This window comes from Sinocyclocheilus rhinocerous, unplaced genomic scaffold (genome assembly GCF_001515625.1).
Source record: "Sinocyclocheilus rhinocerous isolate Xijiao unplaced genomic scaffold, SAMN03320098_v1.1 scaffold1164, whole genome shotgun sequence".
In the NCBI taxonomy this organism is placed as follows: Eukaryota; Metazoa; Chordata; class Actinopteri; order Cypriniformes; family Cyprinidae; genus Sinocyclocheilus; species Sinocyclocheilus rhinocerous.
This window is the reverse complement of record NW_015643253.1, coordinates 1,199,623-1,213,807: the sequence shown is the minus strand read 5'-3', so window position 1 is coordinate 1,213,807 and position 14,185 is coordinate 1,199,623. Positions and strand designations below refer to the sequence as shown.

Here is a 14,185-nt window from a genome sequence, read left to right as displayed (position 1 = left end):
ATAGCATCTAGAGCTATTTGCACTTAGCCTACTGTAAATAGGATCTATCGCTAAGAAAGTATGCTAATTCCACTTAGTGTAAATAGCCGCTGCCGTATTGGCAGATCATTTGCAAAATAAGAAAAATGCACTTAAATTATTCTTATTATTAGGCCTATTTTATTTTTGAATAGCCTATTAGTTCTGTTCTGAAACCAAAAACTCAAGAGTTTCCCATCTCAGAGTAAGTCAACTCAGAGTTCAAGTTTTAACTCAGAGTTGGGGTAACCTCCTTATTGAAACAGGCCCCAAGTCAAAAGTCTGAAATCACTTCTCATAAAAACCTTCCAAGCTAAAGGCTTATACGAAAATACTTCATTCATTTTGTGTACAAATACACAAATGGCGCCTGTGTATTGAATCTCTTTGCAAAAATAAAATTGTATTATTTATTTATTATTATTCAAAATTTTTTAAATATATTTTTTATTTATTAGATTTTTTTTATATTTATTTATTTATTTATAGTGAATAGAAAATATTTTATTGTTTACCTTTTTTTGGTTACTTAATAATTCTCATACTTCTGTTTGTGTTATTCTCTAATTTGAATTATTTACTATTTTTTTAAAACATTATTTGTCTTACTATATTTTCGAGACTTTTGATTGGCACGTTCTTTCACCGTTATGTTCTCTGTCACGCTTTCTCACACCTATTAACTCCCAGAGAACTGTACATCTTTGTAGCTCTAAAAAGCAATAAAGCTGCCTAGCCATGAGTTATTAAAGCCTAAGGTCTGATTAGTTTTGTCTCCATCTATCATATACTGTAGACTGACAGTAGACAAGGTAAAGTTCCTTATCCAAGAACAAAAGATCAAATGAGGACTGATTTGTGGGCCCAATTTCCAGTAAAGTCTGGATCTCTCTGGTCTGTTAACTGTGATACATGGGCTGAGTCAATCATCTTCTTTATTTCCTTCTTTCTATAGTGGCAAGCCCGAAGCAGCCCTCAGTAACGGGTCGTCTGAACAATCTGAGCGACATGGAAGATGATGGTCAGAAACCCAGTAAACTCTCAGACATCTATTCCACCACCATTCCCAGCGTGGACAGTGCAGTGGAATCCTGGGATGGCTCTGCCATTGACGCCACCTTCAGCACCCAAGGTAAATTTGAGTGTGTGGTTTTAAAAATGTTTTAGTACTTTTTACGAAATGCAATTAGTGTTTCTACCTTTCAGGTTTTGAATCAACTTTAATCGCAGTAAATACGTCTCAGTACCCTCTAGGCAAAAATCTACTTGGAGCTACATTATTTCAGCCTTACAATGTGAAACCAAAAATTACTTTTGTAAGCTTGTAACACTCCAAAGAGAAAGGAAAACTTGAAATCGCATCATATGACCCCTTTAAATTATATCTGCCATTTAGAATGTTCCAGCAGGCATTTCAGTTTCTAATTGCAAATGACATTTGTTTAAAAGGTTTCCGAAATGGTCAGTGACAAGCAGGTGTCAAAGTTGGTTTCTAGTTAATAAGTGGGAGTAGAAATGATCCCATTCTAACTTGAGGGAAATATTGTCATGACCTCAAAAGAATAGTTTACTCAAAAAGAAAAAATCTAGCATAATTTTTTCATGTCATTCCATGTTTTTTCTATTTCCGAAAACAGGAATAAAGAGGTTTAGCAAAACGTTTTTGCAATAAAAATGGAGCTCCAAAAATGACACCCACAAAAATAACAAAATTCACCATAGCACTCCTATCTCATTGGCACCTGGATATATTCAAACGAAGCACATAATCACGATTTGAATGTTGTCAAATGCAAATGAGATCTGAGATCGTATGACTTCAGAAAACTTATTATTATAAGTTGTGCAATCACTTTCATGGTGCTTTTAAAACATTTTTGTTATCCTTTTTTGGAGTGTAACAGTTCTCGTACCCATTCACTTATTGTATCACTTATTGTATAAGTTGCACTTGCATATATTCAAAGAAATCACATGATGATTTGAGTATTTGCAAATGCGAATGAGATTTGAGATTGTATGGTTTCAGTAGACTATATAGCTCAAAAGTTGTGTCAATCACTTATGGGTGTTTTTGTTGTCTTTTTGACAACATAATGACATGAGAGTGAGTAAATAATGACAGAATTTGTCCCTTTAATATCACAATACCAACTTTTTTAACCTGGTATGGGTTCCTCACGGTCACCATGGTTACACCACCTGTTCTTTCACATTAGCTACATCACCAGCAGTGTTGATCCCATTGCATCCTGGGTGTTTGGATGAGTCCCAGCAGGTCTAATGTAGGTTTAATTGAGTTTTCCATTCTCTTTGGACCTGCAGATATGTATTTACTCAAGTAATTATTTGGAGTAATCTGCAGTGGGATATGTTTTGTTTTATTAGGCCAGCTGGTGGTACAGTGCTGGGGTTAATATGGAAAAATGCATTATTTTACTAAGTGGAAAAGGAGTCCTAATGACACTGGGATACACATGGTCATTTGGATAACTCGCCAGTAATGTGTCTGAATTTTAGTCAGCTCTCCTGACACTGAGGCCTCCTGGTCAAAACTAATGGCAATCATCACTTGCTCTGAGGATGCCAAGTAGGCACATCTCACATTTGTTTAATTCAGAGAAATGGTTTCTATTAATTTATGAATAATACATACAAGCATTGCTCCCACGCTTACCCATGTATATGCATATTAGTGAAAATAATTGCTGAAATAACAGTTTGTTTATTGATTCTCAAGGTTTAATTACAACATTTTTTTTTCAAGTGTGAGTAAGATTTCTTCACCACAATTTTCTGCTAATTTTCCTTTGTAGATCATTTCAGTTTTAGCCATGCTTTAGGAAAATTATATATATATATATATATATAATTTTATTTTTCAATGTATACATTCAATTTTCTGCCTTGGGCCAAATGCAAGTAACATTGTGATCTCGCCATTTTAATCTTAATCAAGAGCAACATAATGCATTTTGTCAAACATCTTATATTTTTTATTTTTGTTTGCAATAAGAATAATAATAATGAATTTAGTTTAGTTATTTTTGTTTCAATTAATCATTTAGCTATTTTAGCTCAATTGAAGTTTATAATTATTATTATTATTAATAAATAGCAATTTTCATTTAGCAATTTTAGTTCAGTTGAATTTAAATTGAAAATATTTATTTTGTTTGTTTGTAGCAATGATAATAATTAATATAAATATATTTTAGTTATTTTCTTCAATTAAATAATTTAGCTATTTAAGTTACATTTAATGTATATTGAAAATATTTTTGTGAATGAATACAATGAATACGCAAGCACTATTTCCTTTTGGAAATGCAAATCTAGGTACGAATATAATTTGAATCTAAATGATTGTCAATCAGTGAGCAAAACTCAATTAATAACTGAATGTCATCAGTCATTTTCAATTTATAGTGATGATTAATTCATCCCAGTGCTGCTGACATGCACCTCTTTAAAACCACCTTTCATCTTCTATGTTATTTTCCATGTCTCTCGCTCTGATGGGGTGGAAAGACACTTTCTGCTCATGTTAACGGGTTCATATGGTTGCTCTCCCCCCTCAGGCAGCGCTGCTCTCTTTCTCTCACTGCTCCATACATAAATGAATCTCAGATGGTTGCAGAGGTACGGAAACCATTCACAGAGAGCAGCAATCTGCCCCTTAAATCATGGATGATGTGGACAGAGCATATATTTAAGGTTGCTGGCAAACTGTTGGCTCTCATGGGATTCAACTAGTACAGCTGTATCCAGAGATAAGGCCAAAGCTGACTCTGAACTTGAAACCTGGGAAAGTTAATGAAACCATATGTCTGACGTCTAATACGATTAATGGTCTACCTGTATGCAGTATTCCATCTAATTTTTGTTCTTGCTGAGTAAAACATATTTCTGTAGGACAGAACCTTGGGCCACCTGATCTGAAACACTTACCAAACTTGTGTGTTATTATGTGAAATGTTTAATATAGGCTATTTGGTAGGCTGCTGCTTCTTCTTCATCTTATTTTATTATTTTATCCCAGAGTACATTTGTAGACTAATATTATTTATATATTTTTTCAAAAATATTTTGTTTAAAAATGTATAAATATTTTTATTTTGCAATTTTATTTTATTTTTTCAGTCATTTTTAACCATGTAAATATAGGCATCTCATATAATTATAATAATAATAGTTAGCCTCTTTTGTCTTTTTGATATGTCTTTCTTGTCACGACCTTAAGAAAGCAAGGCATAAAAATAATTGTAATAATACAAAATAACATGCTTCTGTATGTGTATAATAGTCATTATTTTTGACATTTGGTGCCACTATGAACTCAGCACTTTTGTCCTTTTCTCGCCATTCACGCTTCAATTAGCATTGTGTATTTTCCATACACATGATTTCTCACAGCCTTAATTCCATACTGAAAATCAGTGGACATGCAGTTAGACATTTTAACTCTGATTCGAGACGTTGCTGGTTTTGTTTGCCTTTTTGTGTCTGGCTCCTGCATACTGCTCTCTGCGTAGGAGCAACATCAGTAGCATACGGCTGCACATGCGCAGTTTAGAGGGATATTAATGTCTGAATGTACTTCTTTCCTTGAAAAAGGGACGTAACACTAAAATAGCTATCGAGAGAGTCTTATTAAGGATTCCGCCACCTTCTCAAGCCCTGAGGGGTGAGCAAATCACAAGCAGTTAATCCTTATTGAATAGCTGGTGAATCTTAAAACCCTGAGGCTATGCAGCGCTTGGCGGTGGTCACCGAGGGAGAATCAGAGCAAAGCGTATGAAACACAATGCTGTGGCTCCCGCCGGAGATGAGTGTGTGAACACAGGCAGCATGTTGTTCTCTGCTCTCCCTATAGTCGTCACCCTACCCTCCAGCAGTCTTGAGCCAGATTAATGATGGAAGCCTGGGAACCTGTGCATCCAGGAGCTCCTGTGGCGGTGTTGTGTGAGAGTGCAGCATAATGCATACATGTACTCTGTCTTTTGGGAACAGTTTATTGGCATAGCTTTTTGTTTTTTCTCTCCGTCTCATTCACAGTCAAATTGATTTTTGAATTTTTTCCTATATCAGCTAGGCTAGTGTTGTGTGCAGGGTACAAAAGTACTTGCCAAGTGCCAAATGCAAGTAACATTGTGACCTTGCCAGTTGGCTGGTAATTTCAGCATAAGCAACAGCAATGCATTTTGTCAAACAACTTATTTATTTGTTTATTTATTTATAGTAATAATTATATTTTATTTTTTATTTTTATTTCAACTGAAATAAATATTTTAGTTCAATTGAATTTAGCTAAAATAGCTCTTATTATTATTATTATTAATTTATTAGTTTTGTTTCAATTGAAACATTTAGCTATTTTTTCTAAATCGAATTTAGCTAAAATAGCTTGTTTTCTGGCCATCAGTGTTAATGTTAATATTATTATCAATAATATTTATTTATTTATTTTAGTTATTAGTTTTGTTTCAATGAATCATGCAGCTATTTTTAATTGAATTTAGCCTTATATTATTATTATTTTCATGGAATAATTTAGCCATTTTATTTCAGCTGAATTTAGCTATTATAAAAGTAGTATTATTATTACTATTAATTTTAGTTATTAGTTTTGTTTCAATGTAATAATTTATTTATTTTATCTGAATTTAATTTAGCCTTATTATTATTATTTCAGTTTAGCTATTTTGGTTCAGCTGAATTTACCTAAAACAGACCACTATTATATTATTATTAAGGCTTGTACATTTTATCAATTCGCCAACTATTGGCAGAAGTAGCAAAACATACATTTTGGACTCTGCTTGTGTGTGTTTGTTTCAGCTCCCACAGGTTTCCAGGCATCGGGCTACAATTTCCACAGCCATGAGTGGAGGAATGCCAAGCCCAGCCGGGGCAGCCTCTCCCCGGGGAACAGCAGCCGGCAGAGGAACAACATCCTGCCGGACTTTGGACTCGGTGTGGATGAATGGGACAGGCCAAGTGCTAGCGGGTACATCAACATACTACTAGTAAATTATATTGAATAGTTTAAATACACATTCCAGCATATATAATGAATCTTCATTTTGTTATTTTTTTATAGGAATAGTTCACTATTCACTCATGTCGTTCCAAACCTGTATGCTGTTGTTTTTTATTCATGAAACATTTATGGACCTTGACAGTTGTGGTCTATCAGTTGTCATTGTGTTCGAAAGCTGCATGGAAGTTCTTCAAATATTCTTCTTTTGTCAAGCAGAAAAAAGTCAAGGTTTGGAACAACATGAAAATAATGACAAGTAATGGATAAATATTGAGAGAACTTTCATTTTGGGATGAGATATTAAGAATATATTAAGGCCGCCAGGTCTATTTTGATGGTTAATGTAATGACTTGAATTAATTGAAAGGATTTTACACTACATTAGCAGAGTTCACAAGGCTTCTAAATGAAACAGATTGAAGCAATGACCATTGTTGCCATTGCATTATTATTCCATAAAAGTTATTACTACTTTATTTCCCTAAAAATGAAGTACTGAAGTGTCAATATCCATTGAGACATGGACTAGTTTAGTGCCAGACTCTACAGAAAGGCATTGTGTGAAGTCAATGCTGCTTAACCACGTCTATAAAAATGTTTTGTTGACTTCTCAAATTCATTAAATATTGTCAAAAGACAATCTTAGACGAGACCATCAAAATAATTTCTAAGTGAACTGACTTTAAAATTCACATTAAGTGGGTCTTCTGCAACATTTCTCTGAATTCTGTGTGTAATAGTCTTTGTTTCAACCCGAAATGTGACTCTCAGTCATAATAACTGATCTGCGCGGTACATCTGCAGCACATTGTATTGTCAAACGCACTGTTACTGGAGCTTTGATCGATCGTTTCTGGGGTGATTTCACTTTATGCGCAGTAATGAAGCCAGCGGCTCTTAGGAAGGAAAAGGGCCTTTTTTAAGTATTTAGCTGGCACTAGAGTTATGATCACCCTTTGAGTTTTCTTCACAGGATTGTACAGTTCCCATTTAATGGTGACTGTGAGCTGCCTTAAAGTCAACATGAAATCAAAGCTGACCTCATTGCTTACTTTCTTAATACACATACCTGGTCTTACTGTGCACAGTTCATCTGTGCATATTGTGCCAACATTTCACAATCCAGTTAAAACCTGATGAATAAAATCAGGGGTGTAGGAATGAACTGAAATAAATCCGCCTGGCTCATAAATATTAGTTAGCTGGCAGAGCTTTCATCCAGTAGTTGTAGCTGATTGGCTGAAAAGCAGATGAGTGGGTACTAACCACATTATGATAACCACTTATCAGTTGAGCATTTATTCAATTAATTGTGGATACAACCAATTGTCAAAGGAATTGTTTTAGGTTGACATCAGTGTTATTTTAGTATTATTTATATGCTATCATGGTATTTATTATTAGTTTTTGTTATTATTATTACTATGTTTTCAGTTTTCATTTTAACTGTAGTTTAAGGTTTAGTAATTTTTTTGTATTCTTGACATTTTTATTAGTTTTAGTTTTTTCATGTTTCTATTCAGCTTTAATTTCATTTAGTACTTCAACTTAAAGCTTTATTTAAATGTATTTATTTTCTATTTGGCTTTAATTTCTTTTTTGTTTCATTTTACTACTTCAGCTTAAAGCTTTATTTACATTTATTTTAAGCATTTTTTTTTTCATTTTAGTACTTAAAGCTTTATTTAAATTTATTACAAACAAAAAAACATTATTTAAATTTATTTCAGTTAATTGGCAAGACAACACGTTTAATTTTCATTCAATATTTATATTTTATTTTATTTTATTTCAGCTTAATTTTAAATACCAAAAACAATTTTAATAGTTTTAGTTAACGTTAACAACACTTGTTGATGTTTTACACATATATATATAATAATTTTAAAATATAATAATGATCGCCAAACATTTTGGGAGATAATCATTTTATTTTAAGAATAGTCATTTGTTATATTTTCTTTTTTTCTACTTTGCAATGTCTCTGTAAATCCCCAACCTACAATTTTTTTTTCACTCTAATATTGAGGTAAAATGGATTGCAAACCATTTCATGTGGACTTTAAACCACTACAAATTTAACTACAACAAATCATCTGGAAAACATGTCTATATCAGATGCACTCTAGAACAGCAGGATAAAAACTCTTCTCTACGGAGAAGAAACTACTGTAACTTTAATGCATTCAGTCTTTTCAAATATTCTGCATTCTGCAGTCTGTATTTAAATAAGAAAAACTGCATAATGCAAAACTTCCCCCATCTTCTCCAACACAAATTTCTTTAGCATTTGAGAATGGTATTATAATGCTTTTTAAATGAATTGCCCTCAAAATGTGTTATATACAAGATGTGAAGTCTAAAACACTGCTGTTAAAAAGTGACCGACTGAGTGAACTGGTTTGACGTTTGTGTTATTGATTGAAGCTGATCTCCCATTACAGGGCATCCACGCTGCCCACCGGTTTAATCTCAGACAGCAGGTGAGGTTCAGTGCTGTGTGCCTGTTAACCTGCACTGCTTCCCCAAACCAATCCGGCCCTTTCACTTCATAACCCAAAGCCCCACGATCCACCAGGACATCACCGTCCATCACAGTGTGTCCGACTGCACCGGGTGTGTGTGTATGTGTCTCTCTTCAAGAGCCCCACCATAGCCTGCACAGATCATTGGTCGTCCCTTGCGTTCATCACTGTGACGCCTGCCTGCTCATTGGCTGCTGCTGTTTTGATGTACCAGACGGTTAATACGTCCCTTTTGTGTTTCAAACAGGTTCACTGTGGGACATGACGGGACTGAGCCTGACCAGGAAGAGAACTTCTGGTCCCAAGCGCTCGAAGACTTGGAGACGTGCGGCCAATCTGGGATCCTGCGAGAACTTGAGGTAGCGCGGGAAGAAAAATGGCATTCGTTTGTGTTCATTCCCCTCTCCCCACGTTCATCTTCTAGCTCTTTCCATTCATCAACCCCCCCTACACAATCTTTTTTCAGTAGCATGCTGTACCAACCCGGGTTTTGTGTAACAGCTCCTTCTTTTTCCAGGACAAGCCAGACAGGCTTCTGAATAAGAGAAACCTGGCCATCTTGGTACCCCTTTCCTTTCTTTGGGCTTCCTATTTGCTTGTAGCGCTGGCACCCAAGTGCTCTCCTCATGCTAATGGGCTCAGTGTCTCTTGCTGGGGGCCTGCTTGAAAGAGGGGTGGGGCTCACAGACAACCACTACTGGCATCCACTTCAGATCCTACGGGTGCATTCAAAACTAATTATGACATGTCTAAGGTGTAGTTCACCAAGATTCTGTCTTTATTTATTCATAATTATGTCGTTCCAAACTTGTAAATCTTATATGCGTTCACGTTAAGGATAGGTATTCGGAGTAATTTTGTAGTCATGTACTCAGATATTTAAAAAAGATAAGATATGATCAAAAAGAAGAAAAAAATATAATATAAATATTAAAAAAAAGATAAGCTGTTTAAAAAAAGGTTTACTCAAATAAAATGTAAGTTAAAATATACTTAAAACCTGGACGTTTTAGGAAATTTCAAAAGGGTTAATGGTAAAATCATTAAAATGATTAAACTTAATTATTAAAATAAAATATAAAAAAATATTTAAAAAATGAAAGAAAAAGGAAAATGTATATAGTTAATATAACTTTTTAGTTATCCTCTTTGGATAGAAATTGCTCCTTTGAGTGCAGATATATAGAAAATTATTTTTAAAAATGCTTATCCAATCACTGCAAACCAGGGTTATTTTAGTAATTATTTATTTATGTACTATTATAGTATTTATTTGCTTTTATTTCTATTTTGGTTTTCATTTTAATTTTTGTTTTAGTAATTTAGTGTGCTTTTGTCATTTTGTTTAATATTTAGTTTTAATTAATTTTTATTTTAGTTTTATATTCTGCTTCAACTTTATTTCAGTTTAAGTTTCTGAGACTAAGTTTATATATATATATATATATATATATATATATACGGAACAATATATGGAACAATAACACCACTGCTGGAAAATTCATTCATATATAATTCAATTCAAAGTGTGCAAAAACTTTTACGAAAATTACATTACCAGTAATGTTTTCAAAAGCTAACTTCAACAACCTATGTTTTTCTTTAAAAAAAATGAAATGAAATGCATTAATACAAACACCTTTTTGTATAACACAATTTAAAACAAATTAAAAAACATTTGCGCTCATTCAGAGCTCGCCAAAAAAAAACATTTGAAAGCCAGGCTGCTGTCATTGGACTAATGAACAAACTCTATTTTAAGGCTATCACATTGTTATCGTTCCATATGTTGTTATTCAGAAAAACAAGTGGTAAAAGTCTTCGCTTGTTAACAGCGCGGCCTGCTGTGAAAAAAATGTGCTCTGACAGCACAGGGACACACTGATATCGGTCTGACATTGCAGTTTTCTTCCCACCATAAAGCAGATCCTCATCTAGTGGGATGCTTGACTCTGACGAGAAATGAATATGCCAATAAGAATCGAAATATTGCCATATTTGGCTCTGCCTCAAAGTACACGGCAGCATCTCTCATCAACACAATGTGTTCAGCTGTAACGGTAAAATTCAGATGACGGATTCAATACATTTCATAGGTGCAAAGTTGGAATAGTGTTTCTACAAGTCAACTTGGTGCAAATGAGATTAGATTTAAGAGCTGTGAAGGACGAGACTGTTTCCTCACACAAAACAATGGCTTCAGATGACTTAGTCATTTGGACTACTTTTATGATGATTTTGTGGAGCTTGACTGTGTTCTTGCCTAAAATGCCTTTTTACGTGGAAGAAATATGGGTTTGGAACAACATGAGGGTCTCTAAATAATGACAGAATTAAAATGTTTGGGTGAACTGTCCCTTTAAATACTATAAAAGACAAAAAATGTGGATAGAACTGACTAACGATTCAAATAACAGCAAGAATTTCTGGGAAATTGGCTTTAGCCTGCTGTTAATTACATTTAATTTTTTGTCAGTGTTGTACAGTCGATTATATCTGCTGTCATGGTGCACATTGTTGTATTTGACATGCTTTGTGGCCAGCCTTGAAACGTTTCATGAAAGCAGATTGATTTTCTTGCCTCCGCTTTATCAGGTACCTTGAGTTAAACGCAGACCACGAGTAGCCGACGGTGTAGAGAAGCTTTTAGTACTTAACGTTAGGGATCGCTTTGAAAGCTCTTCACTTTCCATCCCACTTGTCTGTGGAAACATGATAAAATCAAAAGCCTTTTACGCTGAATGTACCCTTTGGCCCTAATTGGATTCGATGAAAGTGTTTGCCTCTGGTTTGTGTCAATAGAATGTACTATTGAGCTCAAAACGGCCCGAAAAACATTGTGCGAAATCACGCGTTTTCATTTTTCACATGCTGAACTGATTGAATGTGGTGTCAACGTGCATGATTTACATGTCTGATCACCGGTTTAATGATTTTTGTTTACACTGCTTACCACAAATGCATCGGCTTAGAAGAGTTTCCTCTTTTGTGTGGTCACCTGTCATTAATGTGGAATCTACATTCCGTGCAGTTTGAGTGAGATTCACACAAACTAGCAAATGACGGTGGATTGAAGAGAACGAAGGCATGTGGGCTCATGCTAAGCATGATGGAACAGCTGCAGCAAGGCTTATTTTTGTGGAAATATTTAAGTCTTCTGTAGTAGTGTCCTCAGCAGAAGCCTAACCAGAACCAGGTTCTTTTTGAAGATCATCTTCAAACGACTTCAAGAAACATCTAAAAAACGCCCACCGTTCATAATGTTTGTTTAATCATTGCCATGGCTTGCCATGGTGGAAGTCGAAGCGGTTCAAACCGCCCATTAGTGTGTAAAAATGCATGTTACTAAAAGTTTGTGTATCGTTGTCCATCAGCATTTTGCTTCTTGTAACATACTAAACAAAAAGTGTAACACAAACTGTTAACGAAATGCTTTGTCATCATCTGTACTGGAACTGACATAATGAGTGTTTATGGGTGTTTCACTGTCAATGTAACTTCCATACACTATCATTCAAAAGTTTGGAGTTGGTACGATTTTTTTAGATTATGTTTTTGGAAAAAAGAAAATCTTATGCTCACCAAAGCTGCATTCAGTTGATCAAGAATACAGTAAAAACAGTAATATTTCTATTTTAATATGTTAATATTTGTTTTCTGGATTCATTGATGAAAAGAAAGTTCAAAAGAGCAGCCTTTATTTGATATAGAAATCTTTTGTAACTATATAAATGTCTTTACTGTCGCTTTTGATCAATTTAATGCATCCTTGCTGAATAAAAGTATTAATTTCTAAATCAAAACACTGATCCTAAACTTTTGAACAGTAGTTTTGAACGCAAAAATGTATTTATAAAGTGTGTTTTGAGTGCATCTGGCTCTGTATAACCTTTACAGCAATTTACTATTTATTTGTACTCAGCTCCGTTCCTCATGGTTTTCCCTGTAGGCCACCATTATGTCGGGCAGCTCTTTGAGTCTAAACCATGATCCTGCACCCACCCGAAGCCATCTGGGCCGTCAGGCCAGCTTTCAGGAACGTGGCAGCAACAAACCACAATACACACAGGCCAACCGCAGCAACACGCTGCCCACTGACGTCGGCAGAAAAGCTTTCGCCATGAGGAGAATGAAGCAGGAGATTAAAGACATTATGTCACCCACTCCGGTTGAGCTTCATAAGGTGGGTTATTTTTTAGTTATACAGTTATATTTTGGTCATTTCTAGATCAATTGAGTGGTCATACAGCAGGTTTAATGAGTGTAACTGCTCCCACATTCATAGGTGAGTCTTGTGAAGGACTCGGACCTTGAGGACTTCGGGTTTAGCGTGTCTGACGGAGTCTTGGAGAAGGGGGTTTATGTAAACAATATCCGTCCAGCCGGCTCTGCTGAAATTGGAGGCCTGAAGCCATACGACAGACTTCTACAGGTGGTTTTATTACATTTTAATTTTTGTATTTGTATTCATATTAAAATAGCAGTCTTTTTGCTAATATTCACAGACATTAGTTAATATTGCTATTTGATTATGTGTCCTGCTTCTAAGTTATTAATCCGAATTTTGCCAAATTCTGCCACAATCCGCATTATACAATAAATTGCATTTTCATGACTAATTGACGTGATTCAGTCAGCGTTTTCCGCAAAGGCTGCATGTCCACCAAACCGTTTTTGCCGGCTGAAATTGTTTTTTTTTTCAGTTGAGACGCTGTGGTTACTATGATACAGAATATTGGCTGAAGTAATATGGCAGATGCATCACGAATGAAATGTTTCTCCATGCATTATTTTTCATAACAATAATATGGTAGTCCGGCAATTCCATGAAGACATAAATACTCAGACAAGCAATATTAACTTCTCCATTGTTGTTCAGTCATAGTACAAGCAGGGTGTGATGGTTGGTCGGTATTTGTCCCGCCCCCCTCCTCCACTGTGATTGGTTAGCTGACTAAAAAGTGGCAGTGGTGAGCGCTGCGTTTTACCCAAAGTTCAACATTCTCCAACTCTCTGCACGGAGAAAAAACTCTGCGCTCCCATTGAAAACAATTGGAAAAATTATGCTAGCCTCGGGAAAAAAAACACTTTGGTGGACACGCAGCCCAAAGACTATAGAAATACAAAGACTGTTCACTCCTATACATATGAATGGGAGAATTCATGAATGAATTGAATATGAATATGGCGGAATAGTCTGCCTTCTAAACTAAAGAGCCAATCGCTGATTGGTAAAGTCATTGCGTCACTGCAGCGGCCGTTAGAAGCTCTGGTTCCCATAGCAACCTGAGGCTAGACCAGCCAATGTGCACGCGCAGTCATAAGCACGTTATGACTGTGCATACACATTGGCTGGTCTAGCCAGAAAAATAAGCTTTTTTAGAGATATTTGAGCATAAGAAACAACATTCATGAGGCAGTTCATTTCAGATATTGTTGCTGATTTGAAATATGTAATTTAATTGTGAGTTCATAGGGCAGTTTTTGAGATTTCAGGATTCCCCTATTCATTTAGATAGGACCTGGTCTTGGATGAGCTGCCCGGAGGCGTTGCAAATATGCCCGCCAAGTGAACAGACTTTCCTTGAAAGGGACTTTG

General features: G+C 35.2%; 1 protein-coding gene across 1 annotated transcript in view; it reads left to right on the top strand.

Moving 5' to 3' along the window:
• Positions 1-14,185, top strand: part of grip1 (glutamate receptor interacting protein 1) — a 156,379-nt gene that overhangs the window by 134,837 nt on the left and 7,357 nt on the right. The window contains exons 19-24 of the mRNA XM_016574707.1: positions 974-1,150; positions 5,860-6,028; positions 8,506-8,544; positions 8,834-8,945; positions 12,536-12,769; positions 12,872-13,018. Coding sequence (XP_016430193.1) covers positions 974-1,150; positions 5,860-6,028; positions 8,506-8,544; positions 8,834-8,945; positions 12,536-12,769; positions 12,872-13,018 — 878 coding nt within the window. The remainder of the gene's footprint in view (positions 1-973; positions 1,151-5,859; positions 6,029-8,505; positions 8,545-8,833; positions 8,946-12,535; positions 12,770-12,871; positions 13,019-14,185) is intronic.